Genomic DNA, 21,570 nt, shown 5'->3' with positions numbered 1-21,570 from the left:
GCACCACCACCTCCTAGAGCTCCACAGGATACAGCACCAGTGGCATCACTTGCATCACCACCAGTGAAAACCCCACAACTATCTCCAGTTCCACAAGGCATACCAACAACAGTATCAGATCCAGGGTCAAGAGACACACTAAGAAAACGCACCACCAGAACCAGCCACAATTGCTACAGCACAAGGACGCGCTACAGCTCTACAAACTAAATCCCAAACAGCGGCAGACCCAGCCTCGCAGACCACAGTGGCAGACCCAGTCTCGCAGACCACAGCGGCAGACCCAGCCTCGCAGACCACAGCGGCAGACCCAGCCTCGCAGACCACAGCGGCAGACCCAGCCTCGCAGACCACAGCGGCAGACCCAGCCTCGCAGACCACAGCTCCAAAAGCTACATCACCAGTAGACTCAGATCCACAAGCTACAACGCACAAGCCTCAGCTCCATCTACAGCACAAACCGTAGAAGAAACAGTTCCGCTAGTGACAGCAGCACCAGCCACAGCCCCACGAGCTACCCCTGCACCACCTCCAGCATCACCACCTCAAAGATATACTGAAGCTGTTGCAGAGAAATGTAAATAAATATAATAATTTTTTATTTGCTTAAAAAGCACTTTTTTGACAGTCTTTGTTTCAGTGCTCTATAGGTCATGGCATAGCACATTTTACAGTTTTTACCAGATGTTTTAGGTATATTTCCTAAAAGAATCTTTAAATTCAAATACTATGTTAATGCTTTTTAAAAAAAAATAAACCTTCATGGAGCAAAACATTATAGAAAACCTGTAAAATGCTGTAAGTCACATGTGTAACATTACACAAATGAATAAGTGAGTCCCTCAAAACTGGGCATATTTCTTTGTTGTTGTGTAAACCAGAATGCTCATCATTGACACTGTACATCTGATGTACTAACAGTGAAAAGTTTGTACACACCTTCATTTGAATGTTTTTTTTTCTTCATTTTCATGACTACTTTGTAGTTTCGAACTGAAGGCATCAAAACTATGAATGGACACACATGGAGCACTAACCCTAACACAAATGATGTAGTAAACAAAAAAGTATGAAATAACCCAAAAGACCTTTTAGATCTTAGATTCTTCAAATTAGCCACCCTTTGCTTTGATCACTGCTTTGCACACTCTAGCCTTCTGTCAGTGAGCTTCATGAGGTAGTCATCTGAGATGATTGGCACTGCATGAAAAGCATCAAAAACACTGAATGGGAAGGTCTGTCCAGAATTTTGACTAGTAGTGTAGAGATGCTGCTTTTAAGAGCCCAGAAATTTACACTCTATTTTATAGATAATAATACTAGTTTTGGAGGACAAACAATAATATTTTTCCAGAAACGGTTATGTCATAGTAACGGCCAGAGGTGCAAACCTTGAGCCTGACTATTTTAAAATATATTTATGTAGCTTCAACAAAACATAATTAAAACATGTTGTTGTAATGGGTGATTCTGCTAGAACAAAGATTTGATAGGGGCACAAGTATTTCTATTCCCATGTGTTTACATTTCTTTTTTTTAATGTGACTTTAATTTGTTATGAGAACATTGTAAGTATTACTTTACCCCCAAATAAAAGCAAATTTAAGTGATGTATTTCTTAACAAAATACAATGTCAAACCATGTGCTCATTTTATCAGCATCTTAAAAGTATTTACCCTGAAACACATCGTTTGTCAGATAACCGCATAAGAAATTATGCATTTTAGATTTTGATTTACGTTTTGTTCTGCTGAATTATCTCTTTTTCTCATTACTTTTTGTAGATATAATGGATGCCTGGGCTGGAAAGAATCCTCACGTTCTACTGTCAAAAAAAGGTGGTTACAAATTATTCTACTGAGATAGCCAACAAATTGGTCTTGACATGGAGTTGGAAAGTGAGGTACAGTGATCTTTACTGACAGCTATGTAACTATCAGTGTTTTATTCCTTGTGATGGACCGAGCAGTGAAAGAGAGTCAGGCACAGGTTTGAGTCCCAAAAAAAAGGGTTTTTATTTAACCCAAAAAATAGTTGGTTAAATCTTACAAAAAAAAATCAAAATCTTGGGCCCATAAAAGAGGTCAAAATAACAGAACTCTACTCAAAGTTAAGAAACAATACTGATAACTCAAACAAACTGACCTAACTAAACAAGACAAAGAGGAAACTTAAATAGTGGCTGATCAGCCCACAGAAAACACAAAAAGGGGTATAACACACAAAAAACCTAACTGAAACTGACATAATGAACTCCAATTCCCCCCCCATGGTTCCGAGTTATGGAATGAGCCAATTTGCAGTTTTCCATCAAGGCTCGCGCTGCCCCTTTTCCACCTCTTGGCTCCTCAATCAAGGGACTGGAGCAGCTGCCACTAAGGTAACTCAGAAAATGATTAAATCATACATCACAGTGTAAACTAGTGATGGGTAGATGAGGCCTCGTGAAGCTTTTCAGCACATTCCCCAAACTGTATCGATACTGTGTTGCTGTTTTGCTCCATACTGACACCTGCTGGACCTTAAATATCATTGCAGGCAACTTACTTGAGACTTAGAACAGACACTGATTCAATGACCTAGTCGTACTTTCCATGGAATCATTTTATATCTTTTACATTTCAAATATTGTAGAGATCTTTAAAAATATATTGTGAATGACATTAAGTGAAAAATTAAAATGAAAGTATTGTGAATGTAATATTACCCATTTAAATGTAACTGACTCAGAGTTTATTATAAATTTTTATTCAGAAAAATACGTTTATCCAATGTTTTTGCATTCAGTCTATTGCGGTTTTTTGACACCATTTCCCCAGCTTTGGAAAACACACGCTCACAGGCACAGATGAAGCTGGGGTACACAAAAACTGTAAAGGCAGGTGGAAAAGGTTCGGATAAGATGTCTTCCTATGCCCCCAGTACGTTAAAGGATCCTCTGATCCTGGAATGTTTCTCTCCGCCAAGTAGCACTGGACCTCAATGATGGAGTCCACTGTTGCATTGTTGATTTGTCTGCCAACTTCTTCATCGTGCCGCTGCCACAGGTTTTCTGAAATAATAATGAATAAAAAAAAATAATGAAGCAGTGAATGTTTTTTGGGAACGATAATATAAAATAAAATAAAATAAAATAAAATGGCCGTAATGCAGCATCTTCCTGTGGCTAAGCCTCTTCCTGCCTCTCTCTCTCTCCCTCACCTGTACTCCTGAGCATGATCTACCTAATCAGCAGGGAGCTGCAGGGTGAGGAGGTGTGAGGGAGACAGCCAGCAGTGAAGATGACCAGGCAGACCGATGTCGACATACCGGGTGAGCCTTGCTACATATTATAAAGCCCTCGGCTTCATGCACACCTAATCATACCTAACATGGGCTTTATTTTGCTCACGGTTAGCATGTTGCTATTTCTGTCAGCCTGCTGCTACTTAAATGGCTTGAGCTCTGACAGCAGGCTTGACTGGGATTTAGTGGGTGTTAAGTTCGGCAAGTACTTAAACTTTCTGTCCCAGGGCTTTCTAGAGATGAATCACAGACAGCAATGTGCAAAATTCTTGAACCGCCTCTCATTCAAAACTTTTCTTGCAATTTCTTTAAGAAATAGTTCTCCAGGCTTTCTGAAAGTCTTTCAAAGTGTTTCTTTGGCTGCTGTTTCATTCATTTTCAGTCTAGTCCTTATGCTTGACCATTTTCAGGGGGATATTTTAATTTTTATCTGTTTGTTTGTTTGTTTTTGTTTGTGATTGTTAAGCCAATTAACACTGACTTGTGAAATACACAAGCATTAAAAAGACACCTAATTTAAGTGCATATGTTTATGCACTTTGTCACTACAGATTGTCATAAAAACAGAATTTGTTCCCATTTCTTTATTACTTTAATACATATAAAAATGTCAAAGAAAACATATTTGATAGGCATGAAACAGTATTGTTGCAACCACAAGATGATTCCTAAAGAGCTATTAGTCAAAAACGAAAAAAAAATATTAGCATGGTGTGCAGTGTGTTCTTAATAATTTTGAGGAAACTGTATAGTTGTAAGATAAAAGAAGGTAGCAGGGTTAATAACCATCTACAGAAGATAAACACTATCTGAAAATCATTTCCTTAAGAAATCCAGCAAAGACCTGAGACAGGACCTGAGAGATGCATCTGCCCTTCAGCTGATCCATCTACTGTTCACTGAAGTCTCATCAAAAATATTCTCAGTGGAAGGATGGCTGTCAAGAAGCCATTATTAAGGAAGTGAAACCAGGAAAAAAGGCTGAGGTCAAATTGCAAAATAACTGGTCTGGCAACAGCTCTGATGCAGTGATGAATCCAAATATGAAATTTCTGGTTCAAATAATTGCCAAAATACAGAGGAGGTCAGGAAATAGGTACAACCATCTGTAAAAACCTGTGTGAACCCTGTATCGTGGTTTGGGGCGGTGAGAATTCAGACTGTGTTGAAGACTAAAGGTGGTCTAATATCAACTTTCAAGCTTGTAAGAATTACACAAACTTGGTTTTTGCCTTCTAATGGTGTATTTCCATGTATGTTTGCATGTTTCAATACATAACTGCACCTCTTTCCCATTTTCATAGCAAAATATATATTACAAAAAAGAGGGGTTGCTGAAGACTTTTGCACAGTTCTGTATTTGTCCATCTGTTACCAGAAACAGGAGCCATTTTCACATTTGGAAGGACCAGCTTTGCTAATAATGTTCCCAGCAAGTTCTGGCTGAAGAATGACCATCCAAAGCACATGTCATGTGGCGGAGAGCACTCTGCTGTTATCACAGGTACACTGTATGTATATTTTAGTAATGAAAGCTGACATTGTTCACTAATAACATTATTTTTGTGCTTGCAATGGCTTTGTAGAAAATGGGAGGTTGCTGATGTTTGGTGGCAACACGTGGGGCCAGCTGGGGTTGAGAATTAAGCCTAGTGCTAGGAAACCAACCTCTGTGAAAGGTTAGTTTTTTTCACCGTGGCTGGATCATATTGCATCAAATGAGTTATTTTAATTGTTTAATGATTTTTTGTGTAAAGCATAAAAAACCCACATCACAAAAATGAGCCCACATGACTTATTTTGTTAATCTAAGCCCCAAAATATAGAGTACAGTACAATACAGTTTTATATACTGGGATATTTATAATTAGAGCTATTTGTATTTATTCAAGCTATTTTGTTATGTTTTGTAACTTACATATTACGTGTATGTAACCTATTGTATTGTATTGTTACTGTTCTTACTGTCTAGGAGCAATTGTGACCACATAGTTTTCTCTGGTATTGTGATTCTAATCACATAAAAGACAAAAAAAATGTGAAACAAAAAAGGCAGAAAGTCAAAAAAATGTGTGATAAATGTGAATTATTTTGAATTGTTAACTAATGATCAAAACAAGACTTTGTTAGTCCATTAACAAGAAGATAATTGTGGTATTTTTAAGCCATTTTACTCACTATAATTACTGTATTTCCTTTCCAGCCTTGAAGTCTGAGAAGGTGAAGCTTGCAGCTTGTGGGAGAGACCACACAATTGTTTGCACATGTGAGACGATAAACAAATATATAATTACATGTGAGAGATGTTTCCATGAACACTGCTGTCCTCAAAATGAGTATACTTGTATTTTTAGTTCATGGCAGTGTATACAGTGCAGGTAGCAACCAGGACGGGCAGCTGGGTTTGGGCCATTGTGACAAGTCTACATACTTTCACCTGCTCCGCCCTTTCTGCGACTGGGCACCAATCAAAATGCTTTCTGCAGGATGCAACACCTCAGCTGCCTTAACAGGTCTGAACAATGACGATATAATAAGTTTCTCTGCTAGAAAAGATGGGCATATGTAAAGTGTATGTATGTATGTGTGTTGGTAGAGGATGGGAGGCTGTTCATGTGGGGGGACAACTCTGTGGGTCAGATTGCTTTCGGCGACGAGGGATTTGCCGCAGAACCCAGAGAGGTCCATGTTGGAGAAGCAGTCATATGGGTGTCCTGTGGGTACAAGCACTCAGCTTTTGTGACAGGTACAATGCAGTCCAGCCACACGCATCACTGCGGCAGGTCCAGTGTTAAATGAACCAGTCTTCAATACTTGTGTCATTTATTGTGTTGGATTTGTCCCAGTTTATGGTCGTCTCTACACGTTTGGTGAGAGTGCGAATGGAAGACTCGGTCTTCAGAAGGAGCAGCTGGCCAATCACAGAGTTCCTCAGCAGGTGCAGGGAGTCCTGGGTCATGTCACCCGAGTGTGCTGTGGAGGGGAGCACACAGTGGTCCTCACAGGTATGCTAACAATTTTTTTTTTTAAAGAAAAGCATAAAACATCTGTAAAAGGAGCTGGTTAATCAGCGATGGAAAAGGTATTCAGGTCTTTAACTTAAGCACAAGTATCAGTTTGACTGATAATGATTTTCACATCATTATAGGAAAAATAAGGAGAAAATACTAACGCTTTTACTGTGTGCGTTAGTATGTACGCAACATTTAATGTCAGCTGATCAAAGTAGGGCTGATTTTAACTGTTTTATGTGGTGATCACATCGTGTTTCCTTCTTTAAAATCTGCCACAGAACTCAACTTGTTTGATTATGTTAGACACTGTAAGGGACAGAATAAGTGATCTCAGCTCAAATGTAGCACAGGCACAATGAAGAAGAACTTCAAAATACGTTTCCCTGAGAATGGTGCTACAGTAGTCGAGTAAATGTACTATACATCGCTTTGAATCAAAAGAGTCCTTTCCCTCTGTCTGCTTTGCTGTGCCAGAGAAGAACGTGTACACATTCGGCAGGGGTCAGTACGGTCAGCTGGGCCACGGAACATTTCTGTTCGAGGTTCATTTGCCAAAAGCGCTGCAGCACTTTTGTAACAGCAAGGTCAGACACATCGCGTGTGGAGAGAACCACACCGCTGTGGTCACCGGTAAGCCATCTTTGAAGGTCACTGTGGTCATTGTGACTTTAAAAGTAGTATTGTCCATCCTTTTTAGCTGTCCATGCATGTTTTATATAATAACTGGATTTTTAAAAATGGATTTATGAGGAGTTTTTTTATCTTTAAGTTTGTTTTTCAGCTTCCCAGTGGCTTTGCTTCTTTCTTTTATTCCTATTCTATAAGATTTAAGAAAGGAAATTAAAAAAAAAAAAAAGTTTTTCTTTGATAAATTCAAGAAACTTTCAAGAAACAAACTTCTTTAGGACATATGAGTTGTGTACCCCGCATAATTAAACACACAGCAACAAACCTGTAATCAGGTTAAAAGTTAAATAAAACAAGTGAATTGATGGTGAAAAAGAAGAGGAATATTTTTCTTTCCCATCCAGCATAAACAGACGGTGGTTAACTGGATGTTACTGAGGTGCTGTTTAATCACACAGCAGCCAGTCTGCCACTGTGAGGTGTTCAAATGCAAGTTCAGCAACTCACAAGCTTTCTCAAGAATCTGCTAAATTGACTAATTTCATAAACTTTCTCAGATGCTGTCTGCCTCTAGAGGTATTCAGTTGATTATCACCACACGTGAGTCAGCTTTCGAGGGGGTAGATAAATCCGTTTTTGTCAGTTAACTAAATGATCAATCTAATTTCAGCCAAACAATGTACTAAAACCAACATTCAGTATTCAAACTTTTCATTCACACAAACATTATGTGCATTTATAAGGGAATTAAATAAAAACCAAGGATGTTGTTGTGTATAAAATGTGTTAAAAGCAAAACAGCTTCAGCCAGGATTGACAACCTTCAGTCTGTGTCTGATGCATTTATCCTCCCCCCTGCTCCACAGACAGCGGGCTGCTGTACACGTTTGGTGATGGTCGTCATGGAAAACTCGGGTTAGGGGAGGAAAACTTCATCAACCAGTTCAGCCCGACACTCTGCACACGTTTTCTTCAGTACGCTGTTCAGTCAGTAAGTGAAGGTGATGTAAAGGGCTTTAAAATATATCTTCATAATCAGTCAACTCCCTGCAAAAAGGCCATAAAATGTATGAGAGGCACCACAGCTTCTAGCAGAAAGCCTACTACAGCAGGATGTATCCACAGCACAATCAGTGGTAGACAAATCTGATCAGTAACATAATATTCTTCACCAATCACAGCAGGAAGAGCAACTGAAGCTGTGCTCACAGTCAGCACCTCGATATCATCTCTCCTTTCTTTGCATCTGCAGGCTTTCCCTTATTTGGCAGCTGATTGTTCATAGGGAGCAGTATTGTTAGATACGTCAGGTACGTCAGGTATTTCAAGGTAAAATGAAACTTCTCTCAAAGTAAGGCAAAAGTAATCTCGAAATCAATCTTGCTGTAGCCTTGAGGGAGTAATATCCTGTATGTCAGCAGGTAAATGAGTGAAGAGCAGACTGAGAGTGAATTGGCTAACAGTAACAAAGATGTTTCCTTGTGTCTTCAGGTGTCCTGCGGTGGTCACCACATGCTGGTCCTGGCTACACCCAGACCAGCAGAGAGCCAAGAAGTGGTGCCAGAGAAGGATGTCTTAATCACAGATGACTTTCTGGAGTCAAGTTTTACCAAAATCATCTTTAAAAACAAGTTCATCAATCCAACTCCACCATCCCCACTCTCAGCCCTCTCAGCCCGGGCACGCCACCGAGACAGAGTGAGACCCTTCAAATTACTACTCAGTTTTTAAAACACTTAATTCAATTCAATTCAATTTTATTTATAAAGCGCTAAATCACAACAACAGTTGCCTCAAGGGGCTTTATATTGTAAGGTAGACCCTACAATAATTGTTTTTTATGTTATAGTTTAATTCACGGAAATAAGTTATCCAAACCTATTTGACCCAGAATGAAAAAATGATTGCCCCCTAAACCCAAGAACTGGTTGTGCCACACTTGGGCAGCAAGAACTGCATTCACGTATTTGTGATAACTAGCAATAAGTCTTTTACATCTCTGCAGAGGGATTTTAGCCCACTCTACTCTGCAGGATTTTTTTTCCACATTGGAGGGTTTTTTTCTAGCATTTTGGATCTCCATTGGATTTCAGTCTTGACGGTTCTCAAGATGTTTTTTGGCAAAAGTGAGACGAACCTTTGTGTTGTTTTAGATCAGCAGTGTTTTCTCCTTGGTGCTCTCCAATGGATTGATCAGACAGGTTCTATTTAAATTTAAATAGTGACTGGATTTAACAGGTCTGCCAGTAATGAGACCTGAGTGTGGCTAGTAAAACTGAAATTAGCTTTCCAAAAAAATGTGGTTGACCACAGTCAATTCATGATTCAACAAGGGTGCAGATTACTTTTTCACACAGGGCCAGACATGTTTAGATATCTTTTTTCCTTAATGAATTTAAAAAGTGCATTTTGTAATTAGTCAGGTTATCTTTGTCTAATATTAAATTTCATTTGAGGACCTGAGTGTGATAAACAAGCAGACATGTTGAAAAAAGAAAAAAGAAATTAGGAAAGGAGATGGAATAGTTCCTTTTGATTTTTTTTCTTTTCTTTTTTATTTGACCCGTGCAGTCATGAAACAGGTATTAAAGTGTATTTTATGCGATAATAAAACGTTAAACATTTGAAACTGAGCTTGCAGAACCCCTTGAAAAGCTTGTATGACCTGTATTATATCAATAGGGGGCAGTGTTGCACCACACTGCAAATCTGCAACTGGTTGCTGACGCTCCATAGATGCATTTCCAAACTTAAACTTGAGGATCTCGTTTCCTATTTTTCAGGTTCGTTCTGTGGAGTTGTTTGGGGATAAGTTTCAGAGCCTCCCACGGCTTAACTCTGACTTTCTCAACACATCTCGGCAAACATCCAGAAATTCCCTAACCCTGAAAACCCTTTCAAAGGATGCTACTACTCCTTCATCATCCCCAAAACCAAAATCAGAGGTGGCAGGAAGCCCACTTCTCTCCCCCAGATCTCGATCCATATCCCCTCAGAGTCCACTGATATCCTCTAAGGCATCAAGCCCACATTCACAATCATCATTCACGCTTCAAAGTAAAGCATCCACGTCTGCTTCTTCTAAGTCTAAATGCAAAAAGGTGCCCTCTCCTTTGCTTTTACCAAAGTCTATAACAAAATTAAACCCCAGCAGTCCTGTAGCTACTAAAATGACTGCAAAGCCTAGACTAAACCGAGCAGCAGCCCCTAAGAAGCCTCTAAGTAACAAATTCTCATCTCCTGTGCCACCTAAAGAGCCCTACACACCGACTAGACCCCCCAGTAATGTTTTCATTAAAAATCTAAAGGAGGAAGAACATCCTGCCCCAACACAAACAGGTACTTGAATTCTATGGTTTTAACAAGAGGCAATAAATGTCATAGCCAGCTTTTAGCTGATGCTTGAGCGGGTTTAAGCTGTTTAACCTAATTTTGTCTGTTATTTCAGAAAATGTTAAGAGACAAATAATCACTGGAGAAGTGGAGGAGAAAGAAGACTCTGACTTTTCACCATATATGGTGAGAGAAGACATTTTTGATGGCTCATTATGCCATGGTTTCTCTTAGATAGTGCAGATAAATACAGTATAGTCCACAGAGTCTCAAATGTAGAGTGAGACGACTGTTATTTTCCTCTTCTGGCTTCTTCTCTCTGGTTTGGATTAAATGCACTCCAGGGCAGGAAGCAGCAACGTAGAACACTCTCTGACTTTTTCCAGGAAATGTGCATACATCAGCATACGTGCTGTATACTGTATGTGTGTGTGTTCTTGCAAGCACATGTGTGTGTGTGTGTAAAGAAATTTTCCCCTTGGTAAAACAATGAAACAAAATATAAAATTGAATATCTCTAATGAATCTTCACCAGCCAGTTTCAGATATTTGGACAGCTTCTGCTGATACACAAATTTGTTTGGGCTCCAGCCCCTAGATACACAAACACACACACGGCTACACACACACATACAGTGCTTTGGAAAAGTTCTCAGGAATCTTGCCACATCTCATCAGTGTTTCCACAACCAGTGATGAAGCAAGTTGAGAAAGAGTCTCCTACTTTGCTGTGTGCTAAGGGTTACTGCAACATGTGGTGCCCCCCCCCAGCAGTCCTGTCCTCACTGCAGGGGTAAATTTGTGTATATGTGTTTGCACAGTACTGTATGTGTGTCCTCACATGTGTGGGCTTTAAGTGTGAGAGAAATTTCAATTTTATTTATATCATGCTAAATCACAACAACAGTTTAAGCCTTAAGGTGCTTTATATTGTCAGGTAAAGACCCTACAATAACACAAAGAAAACAGAGAAAACATATCATATGACCCCCCTACGAGCAAGCTTTTTGGTGACAGTGGGAAGGAAAAACTCCCTTTTAACAGGAAGAAACCTCCAGCAGAACCAGGCTCAGGGAGAGGCGGCCATCTGCCGCTACCGGTTGGAGGTGAGGGAGAAAGATGGGACAAAGACGCGCAGCGGCAGAGCGCCAGAGATGACTAATAACTAATGATTGCAGAGAAGTCTATAAACACAGAGTCACTCAATGCATCATGGGAATTCCCCAGCAGCCTAAACCTATTGCAGCATAACCAAGGGAGGATTCACGGTGACCTGATCCAGCCCTAACTATATGCTTTATCAAAGAGGAAAGGTTTAAGCCTAATCTTAAAAGTAGAGATAGTGTCTGTCTCCCGAATTCAAACTGGAAGCTGGTTCCACAGAAGAGGGGCCTGAAAGCTGAAGGCTGTCCCTCCCATTCTACTTTTAAATACTCCAGGAACCACAAGTACACCTGCAGTCTGACAGTGAAGTGCTGTGCTGGGGCGATACAGTGCTATAAGGTCATTAAGATAAGATGGGGCCTTATTATTCAACACCTTGTATGCATGGAGAAGGATTTTAAATTCGATTTGGGATTTAAAAGGGAGTCAATGAAGAGAAGCCAGAATAGGAGAGATATGCTGTTGCTTTCTAGTCCCTGTCAGTACTCTTGCTGCACCATTTTGGATTAACTGAAAGCCTTTTAGGAAGTTTTTAGGACTGATTACTGATTATATACAGCAGTCCAGCCTAGAACTAGCTTTTCAGCGTCAGTCTGAGACAGTATGTTTTCTAAAATGTCTCTAAAATAATCAGTAATCAACAGAATAAAATATTGTATTATACACAGGTATTTAATGAAAACAGTCAATTTTGCAGAGAAGGTTTATGAGGTGCTGAACTTGTGTTTTGAACACCTCACAGTGGCAGACTGGCTGCTGTGTGATTAAATAACACCTCAGTGACATGCTGTGAAAGATTTTCTATGTAGAAAAGTTTGAGCTAAGACATCACAGACTGCTGATTTATGCTTGCATCGCGATCAGGTAATCCACTGGGACTGTAGCCGAGCTTGACTTTGTGGTGTTATGCTTGATTCTTGGTATTACAAATGAAGTCTATTTATGTGTAATTTTGCATGAAATTGCACATAACATTGAAATTGTTGAGATTTAACAGAACTTTTACAGTCACTGGTGGTCAAAAGTCGGGTTCACTGTGACATAATTTTCAGCAGAAACACTTTTTTTCGTTCACTTTTTGTCAGTGCCATAACTCAGGAAGAGAAGGGGAATATATTTCACCAAACTGCTGACACTAATTATTCGTGCACACCTACTAAAGTCTTCAGTGCAACTAATTATATGAGTCTGGCCTGACATGGATGTAAGCTGCACAAGTATAAGGCTGTAATTCTATTTACACTTTGAAAACCACTGAAACATACCTCTAGTAGTCTATAATAGTAGGGTGCAAGTACAGTAGGTAGGTAAGATGATATTTAAAGCATTAAAAACACATAAAACATTGTACAAATTACATATGCAGTCATACTGACGGCCGCTCCGCTTGTGCAGCTTTCCTTCTTTAACGTGCTTTTGTCTGGCGAATGACCTTTTTCTTTTTCTTATTATATCTTACTGAATCCTTATGTGATTTGTTACAGGAAAAGAAAAAGGGCAGAGCTTTTAGACACGGAGTAAAGGAAGCAGAAGCATTTGCACAACAGATCCAGACCAACGAGAAGACCGACCGAAACTCCCATAAGGTTTTGCCAACAGAGCTTATGAAGGGCCCCAGCACCTTGAAGACAGAAGTGTCTCATCTGAAGAGCACAAAGAAAAATCACAAAGTGACTTCAAACAGCAAAGAGAACATCACCAAGGAGTCCAGCGACATCAAACCTTCAGAAAACAGGCAAGCTCAAAAACAGCTCCCGCATTTTAAATCACCACAGCAAGATAAGAGGAAACCGTCAGAGTATAGCACAAAAACACAACAGACGCTGACAGACGCACCGGGGAGAGTGACTGAAGTGAAGCACAAGACAAGGAAAACTGAGGATTTGAGAGAAAGTAATAAACCGAATGAAGAGGATAACAGCTCTCTGAAGAAAGGCTTGACAAGGACCCCAAGAAAGGAGACAAAGAAATCAGTATCTTTAGATCAGAAATCTCCTTCTATCAAGGTCAGTAAAGTGAATCAAGCAGCCAATCTAGCATCCACAGAAAATGCCGTAAAGGAAAATGAAGCAACTCAGAGGGGAAGTGATGACGTCAAACCTGTTGAAGTGGCAAGTCGGGGGACGCGGCGAGTCAAATCGACTCTAACAAAAGATCAGCACAAGGTTAAATCTGTACCAGGAAAAGGTAACAGTGCAGCAGTGGATGCTAAATCACCAGCAACGCAGGAAGGAAACACAACACCTTTTAAGGCTGAAACCAAGAAATCTGTCTCCAGAAAAACACCTTTGAAAGTTAAGGGAAAATTGCAAGAGCTTAAACCAACACCAGTCAGGGATCAAAGTAAATGTGCAGAAAATCCCCTCATTGAAGGTGAAAGCAAAGAAAAGTGTGAGGAAAATGAGTTAAATTGTGCCAAGGATGCCACTCTGAAGATGAAAGGTGGGACTGTGGATGAGCAGAAATTGTCAAAAATAAAGGACAAAAAGATGGCAAAAGAATCCGGTGCTGAACAGAGGGCAAAAACAAAACGAAGAGGAGGAGGCAAGGAAGAGGAAATCAGAGTTAAAGATGAGGATGTTGACTCTGAGAATAAGATGAAGGCTAAACCAAAGAGTGAAGCTTCCAGCCTGCTGTCATCTCAGCAGGATACACCTACAGAAGTGAGAGGTAACCCAATTTCCCCTCAAAGCCCAGAGGTGGATTCTCTCAGAGCTGCAAAACCCCTGCAAGGCGCTGAGCCTGTTGGTATGGATTCCCGTGTTTCTGAAACAGATGAAGAGGACACTCGGGGCAAGAATGGGGAAAAAACAAATTGGGGAGAAATTCTCAGTAATTCAGCGTCACTTCTTCCAGCTGCTGGGATTGCAGGTGCAGCTATTGAGGTCCTTCGTCAGGCAGTGACAAGTGTGCAGTCTGACAGTGACAAAGCCACCTCGACACCCTCTAAAACGCTCAGTAATGTCAGACAATTCACGAAGCAGAGTGCAGTTACGGAGCCGTCCTTGTCCTCCACATTGTCACATTTTTCTTCCTCGAATGAAACGGAGGATGGCCCGAAGACAGATGCTCAAGCTGGTGTTCCATCGGAATCTGTAAATGAATCCCAAGAAGGAGAAAATGATGACAGCAGTCGTGATCCATCAGAGGGGGAGGCAGTGAAAGGGGGCTTGTCTGAGCAGATCAGGGGTGAACACATGGAGGATTCACAAAAAGAAGTGGAGGAGAAATCCGAAAAGGAATCTGGAGAGGATGAGGATTCTGAGGATGGGGGAAAGAATGAAGATGAAGATGTAGAGAGTGGAAGTGATAGTGAAGATAAAAGGGAAGAATCTGAGAGTAGTAGTGACAAAGAAACAGGAGAGGAGAGCAATACTGGAGAGGGAGAGGAAGATAATGTATCTGAGGAAGAAGAGGGTGAGGAGAAAACAAGCAGGAGTGATGAAGATGAAGGAAGTGATAAAACTAATGCTGCTGAAACTGAAGGAGAGGAAGAAAGCAGTAAGAAGACAAGTGACGGATTGAGTGACTCTGATGTGAGTGAAGGAGCTGAGGAGGAAGAGGAGGAAGGTGAAAATGAAGAGTCCAGTGATGAAGAGAGTAAAGAGGATAAAGAGGAAGAGAGCAAGATGAGTGAGGATGAAGAGAAGAAAAGCGGTGATGAATCAGAGAGCGATGAGAGCACAAGCCGAGAGTCAGAGGAGGGGGAGGAGGACGGAGAGGAAGGAGACACTGCAGAATCTGCCAAAACTGAAGAAGAAGAAAATGATGAAGATGAAGAGGGCGAAACTGAGGAACACAATGATGCCTCCACAGAAAATGAGGACGAGGAGAAGGACTCGGTGGAAGATGAAGAGGCTGATAAGAGTGAAGGAGAGCAAGACAGTGATAAGGGAGAGGAGGAAGGAGATAGCGGGGCTGATGAAGAGGAACTCCAAGATGAAAAAAGTGATGAAGAAGAAGAGGAAGGAGGTGAGGAAAGGGAAGAAAGGGAGTCCGTAGGTGATGGGGAAGCTGAGACAGAAGCTGGAGAGGATGAGGATAAAGAAGAGAGTGAGGAGGAGGAAGAGTCTGCAGAAGAGGAAGAGAAGGAGGAGGAGGATACAGGGGACGAAGACACAGAAGCTGAGGAAGAAGAGGAAGAGAAGGAGGAGGATGCAGGGGATGAAGACACAAAAGCTGAGGAAGAAGAGGAAGAGAAGGAGGAGGATACAGGGGACGAAGAAACAGAAGCTGAGGAAGAAGAGGAAGAGAAGGAGGAGGATACAGGGGATGAAGAAACAGAAGCTGAGGAAGAAGAGGAAGAGAAGGAGGAGGATACAGAAGACGAAGACATAGAAGCTGAGGAAGAAGAGGAGGAGAAGGAGGATATAGGGGATGAAGAAAAAGAAGCTGAGGAAGATGTTACAGAGGAAGAAGATGAGGAAGAGAATGAAAGTGAGGAAGAGGAGAAACCAAAAGGAAAAAATAAAAGCATGGAGCCTGCTAAAAAAAATCTGTTAGAGAGTGATGAAGGGGAGGGGGAGGAGGAGGAGGGGGAGGGGGAAGGTGAGGAGGAAGGGGAAGAAGAGGAAGAACAGCAAAAACAGACAAGGCTAAGAGGAGAAAGGAAAGACATGAAAGGTAATGATGAGGAAACTGATGATGAAGAAGAAAGGGAAGAAGAGAATAAGGAAAGGGGAAACGAGAACCAGGAGGAGGAGGAGGCAGAAGAAGAGGGAATTGAGGAAGAGGAAGAAGGAGATGAAAATGAAGAAGAGGAGGGGGAGGATGAGGAAGAAGAAGAGGAAGAGGAGGAACAAGCAAAATCAGCAAAGAAAATAAAAGAGAAGCGACAGAAGCCGCCACCAGACAGAAGCGACAAACAGAAAGAAGCACCCAAACCAGCACCGAGGACCAGGCAGCGAGCTGCAGGGGAGGCGAAAGCTGAGGAGTCTCAGCAGTTCTGGAACGATGTCCTGCCTCAATACCTAGACCTGCAATGACCACGCCCACAGTGAAGCCACACCCACAAAAATCTCAGCTAAACACGAGCTTCGTCTCACGTTATTCTTTATGCTCTGAAAACACATAACAAGTGTGTCTAAGCACTTTTTTAAAACCCTTACACTGTCCAAGGCAGTCAAGCCATTTATACTGCAATGTAAGTTTTGTCAAGAACTATTTTCACGTGCGTATTGATACACATGTGGTGCACTTAGCAACACTAAAGTGGTGTATTTGGGACTACTAGCTTGAGGGCACTGATGCCAAAATGTGAACACATAGACTTCAATTCAATTCAATTCAATTCAATTTTATTTATATAGCGTCAAATCGCAACAACAGTCGCCTCAAGGCGCTTTATATTGCACAGTAGATCGTACAATAATAGATACAGAGAAAAACCCAACAATCATATGACCCCCTATGAACAAGCACTTTGGCGACAGTGGGAAGGAAAAACTCCCTTTTAACAGGAAGGAACCTTCGGCAGAACCAGGCTCAGGGAGGGGCGGGGCCATCTGCTGCGACCAGTTGGGGTGAGAGAAGGAAGACGGGATAAAGGACATGTTGTGGAAGAGAGACAGCGGTTAATAACAGGTATGATTCAGTGCAGAGAGGTCTAGACTTGACATGACTTAACTGTTTTGCGAATTTGCTTATTTTGCACATGAGAGTGACATTAATATTTATAAAGAAAACACACTGAGAATGACATACAATAATGATAATAATAATAATAATGATAATAATGATATGGAGGTACGACACACTAGGTTCCAAAGAAGCTCAAAAGCTGCAGTTGTTGAAACAAATGAATGCTTTACACTAACATGATATTGTTCATTGGACACATATATTTCCAGGTCCAGTGTATCTAATTATGCTGCTAAACTCACGAGTCACTTTATTAGGCACACTTGGATGGATGTACAGCTAACAAACTGTGAGATGCCATCAGGTCAATGTGGATCAAAATCCTTGAGGAATGCCATGAAGACAGTCATTAGCAAATGTACCTAAAGTATCTGGTGATGTAATGTTGTTTCCATATATTGTCTTAACCCTAAACAGAGGGTTTATGTATTTATTATAGAGCCTTGAATTGAATACTGTATAATTTTCTAATGTATTCCACCTGTTCTGATGAATGTATATAAAATACTGAAAACAGTTTTTTTATGAGTCAGTTATTTCAGAATATTTCATGTTTATCAAAACAAGTCGACATATTAAGTTTGCAGCCAAAAAGTGTATAATGAAGTACTGAAACATGTCACACAGAAATAGGAGAAAACTTGTGTTGATCACAGTGTATTTAATAGTGTAACAATGCTGACTTCAAATTAGAGAAACCAATTTGATGTTTGACTTTTTCTCTGTCTTCAAAAAATATCAGTGTTGTTTTTAAGACAAAAACATCATTCAATTGGGCTTAAGTTAAATATGCACACATATTTCTGTTTTAAGGCTCTTCAGACATGCTCCACTACATTAACCAGCTGTGTGTGTTATCTGATGCTGAACGGGGTTTTTAGTGGCGTTTTCAGAGCACTTTCATTAAAAACTGCTGCCTGCTGCAGATTAAAATGAGTCATATGAGAGTAAAGCAAGTAATTTGTGGCCACTCAGCTTAGAATAATGAGCCAAATGTTATTGTTAAGATAGGACAGCATTTGAGTGACAATAATTAATTTTTTAATGCACATGTTTTTCTTCTTTGTGAAAAACATTCTGCAAAAATTACCCACAAGTCTGCTTACAGTGCTTACAAGGAGTTTCAGATGTTAGAAAAGATATGCTTGGAGGAGTAAAGCTGTCAAGCATGGTGGCGGGTGATAGTATCATACTCTGGGCTGTTAAAACTGCTTTTTACTTTTTCCTCGGGAGTGCAGGTTTGCCTTAGGGCGGAGTCAAAGACCTCAATTCTTCTCCTCACACTTGGACAGCATCCCCACATCAAGTGGGCATGTGCAGCACACCGTTGCCAGATTGTCTTCACCTCCTGGATGGTGGATTTTTCCATGCTCCGATCAGTAATAATCTGTTCTCTCTCTGTTCCCTCCTGCTGTCAGCTGAACCCTGTTAATCAGTCTCCAGTCTCCTGCCTTTTGTCAGTGGAGCAAGTCCAAATGTTTTCTCAAAACCCGTAATCAAGCCCTACAAACCGAACCCCTAAAACACCCTGGATTGAAGTATTGGACTCCTTTCCCCCCTAGCTCTGAAAACCTTTCGGCAAAGTAGGACTGTAAACTTTGAACTCAGATTTGAGATCCATTCTCTACAGCTCACTAACTCCCATCTCTCCTCCCCACAGAACAAACACCACAGCTGAGTCACCTCTTCCCCCTCCACAGGTCATCCCAGCATTTGTTAAATAAAGAAACATTTGATTTGCTGTTGAATGGTCTGCTGAGTCTGAATTTTGGGTCCTTGCATCCCACCATTATGACACCTCACTTTAAACTAACAGCTAAACTGTAGAAACTTGAACGCAGTTGTGTGTTCCAACAGGACAAAGTGGTCAAATATCCAGAAATATGCAGAAGCATCTGGTTAAGGTACAGCTTGCTGGGGGATAATTACCTACACATTACTGGGTTGTATGTATACTTTTAACCCTATGTGGATTAGAGAAAATCCTAAATCAATTTAAACATGCAGCTCAAAGAAATCAAAAGCCCAAACTTTATCAGGATGCATAAAAATTATGTAGAAGTCTTACTTATTTATTTGTAATCATTCACTGATTCGAATTTTACATTCTGCTTATGGCTCAAGTTCAGTTATTCTTTGCTACCTTGATGTTGACTAAATTCCTGCAACAGTACAGTTTACACTAGGCACATTTCTTGTCTTGAGCTGGATCAGAAAGCAGCGCTTGCCTGTAAACAACAGTTAAACTCATCGGACTAAGTCCAGAGACAGTCCTAAGATAAAATTACTGGTGGTAACCAGCACAACAAAGCGTTAAACGAATCAACCAAAGCCAAGACGGTCACCTGAACCCACATATAATTACTGTTCTGGAGATCTTCTCGCTGTAGTTTCACTGCACGCTCCTCTTTCCTGTTCCCTGTCGAGACAAGGAGAGTTTTGACACCTTCATGTGTGGACTCGCTCTGCTGCGCTACAATACACAGGGTTTCTATACAAACCTCATGCTTGTGGAGACAGAAAATTAAACACCAATTAGTCCTGCACGAGCTCTGTACTCTCTCAGCTTTTCTGCAGTGCGTGCGTGTACATGTGTTATGAAACAGAGTAATCATCAGCTGTAGAAGACTGTCAAGTAAGCGTCAAGTCAGATCTTGCAAAAACATACTACAAAAACAGCTTCTGTTTCAGCTATAGGAGACAAAACACTAAAGAAAGATCATGACATGGTTACTATAGAGCATCTCATCAGAGTATTGTTGCTAGGAAACAACTTGGATTCAGCTCGACTTCTTATAAAATGTTCATCATTAGGAAACTGGAACAGGGAGCAAACTTGTGCCCAAGTTTCCATGTTGCACTGTTTCTGCAGCTCTCCAGTGGTGATGAAAGAGCAGAGCGGCTCAGCATAAAGGTTAATATAATTTAAACCCTATCAGGTAAACAGAGCTGGTTCACAGCAGACATTTTGACTTGTGAAACACAAACACAATGAACGGCTAACATTACTAAGTGCTGAGCTGTGTTGCTGTAAGCAGCCATTGTTTATGTGATATTATTTTCAGCTGTTATGACAGAATGAATGTGACTCATTAAGGGGACGAGAAAGAAACAAGAGCTCTCTGCGGGGGAATATTTCAGCTTCCAAAAGGGAACACAGCAGAGAAAACGGCCACAACAGGGCACATCAATACTCATTTACAATCATAAGTGATTTCATTAACACTCAGCTTTACAAATATACAGAAGTTCAGACAAAATATGTAACGGTTTACTAACTACAACCTTTTAAAAACTAGTTAATGTTGTGAAGTCCTTGATTGATAAACAGACTCTCTGCCATCTATGTTTATTTTACTTTACCTTTACTTTTACTGAATTATGTTATATTCTGGTCAAACATGCAATGCTTTGAACATAAACTTAAAACAAACTAACAAAGATCAAAAGTCCTGCCTTCGCTAAACTAAGAGTACCAAATATTATACTATTCTACATGCAAACAAGATCATAAATAAAAGTATCGGCAGTGCGGCATGTGTGTGTGTAATTTTAAATCTGTCACATTTAGGTTTGCTAAGTGTTTGGATGATGCACATTGTTCTTAATAGTTGACTAAAGTCTAGAATCCACTGAGATGTTCTGCTTGACCTTTCTTGCTTTTCTGCTTTGCCTTGAGAAACTCCTGGGTTGCTTTAGCAGCCATGCGATAACACTGCCTCCACTGTGTTTGACAGATGCTTTGGATGATGAGCAGTTTCTCTCCTCCTCCATACTTGTCTCTGCTCATCATTCTGGTACAAGTTAATCAGAACTGTGCAGGCTCTTTTAAATGTTTGCTGCCAAAGTCTAATCTAGCCCCATATTCATTAGCGTAACCAGCTGTCTGCACCTTGTTGTAAAATCTTCTGTATTTACATTCATGAACTCTCCTTTTTAACAGGAAGAAACCTCATAAAGAACCAAGCTCAGGGAGGGGCGGCCATCTGCTGCGATTGGTTGGTGGTAAGAGGAGGGGAAAGAAAAGAGAGCAGAAGGAGACAGGACAAAAAATAAAGTGCAATATCTCTTCTTTTTTTAAAAAATTCTTGGATTCTAAGGTTGCTCTGTGATTCACAGCTCAAAATTATCATTTTATGTCTAATACTACTACCATCCACTGTCTTAAAGAAGCTATTTTAGCTCCTTTCCCTCTCTCTTTAAGGCAAGTTACTTCTGATTGGTTACCCCTTGCAAACAGCAGGTGGGGATAGTGTGCTCACAGTCAGGCGTGCATGCTTGAGATGACCATATTAGGGATATCCGCTCTCACTGACGTCACACAGAGTTAAAAGTAAAAGAAAAGAGTTTGGCCAGTCTGAAACCTGAACTCTTGGCTCACAGGGATTACTTACACAAATGCTGACATCATTATTTTGAAGTTTGGACATGTTTGTAAAATAAAATTAAATATACCCAAGTGTGCATAAAAGCCCCCTTCCATTTCTCACATTAAATGTGATAAAG

At 40.6% G+C, this 21,570-nt stretch overlaps 1 protein-coding gene across 4 annotated transcripts; it reads left to right on the top strand.

The window, feature by feature from the left end:
* The first annotated feature begins 1 nt into the window (after nt 1).
* Nucleotides 2-16,807, top strand: rpgra (retinitis pigmentosa GTPase regulator a). Of its 4 annotated transcripts, XM_025904006.1 has the most exons (15): nt 2-577; nt 1,786-1,839; nt 3,237-3,313; nt 4,665-4,790; nt 4,873-4,965; nt 5,490-5,552; nt 5,641-5,799; nt 5,883-6,032; nt 6,133-6,291; nt 6,775-6,930; nt 7,794-7,918; nt 8,419-8,625; nt 9,711-10,266; nt 10,376-10,446; nt 12,909-16,807. In XM_025904006.1, the coding sequence occupies exons 3-15, from the start codon at nt 3,283-3,285 to the stop codon at nt 16,407-16,409; spliced, it is 5,397 nt and encodes a 1,798-aa protein (XP_025759791.1). In that variant the 5' UTR covers nt 2-577; nt 1,786-1,839; nt 3,237-3,282; the 3' UTR covers nt 16,410-16,807. The 4 variants fall into 4 exon arrangements, with proteins under 4 accessions (XP_025759791.1, XP_019208926.1, XP_019208928.1 ...); XM_019353381.2 differs by lacking the exons at nt 2-577; nt 1,786-1,839 and having other exon boundaries at nt 2,892-3,313; XM_019353383.2 differs by lacking the exons at nt 2-577; nt 1,786-1,839; nt 6,775-6,930 and having other exon boundaries at nt 2,892-3,313.
* Nucleotides 16,808-21,570: the final 4,763 nt, after the last annotated feature.

Source organism: Oreochromis niloticus, linkage group LG16, assembly GCF_001858045.2.
Source record: "Oreochromis niloticus isolate F11D_XX linkage group LG16, O_niloticus_UMD_NMBU, whole genome shotgun sequence".
Lineage (NCBI taxonomy): Eukaryota > Metazoa > Chordata > Actinopteri > Cichliformes > Cichlidae > Oreochromis > Oreochromis niloticus.
This window is presented reverse-complemented; position numbering and strand designations above follow the sequence as displayed.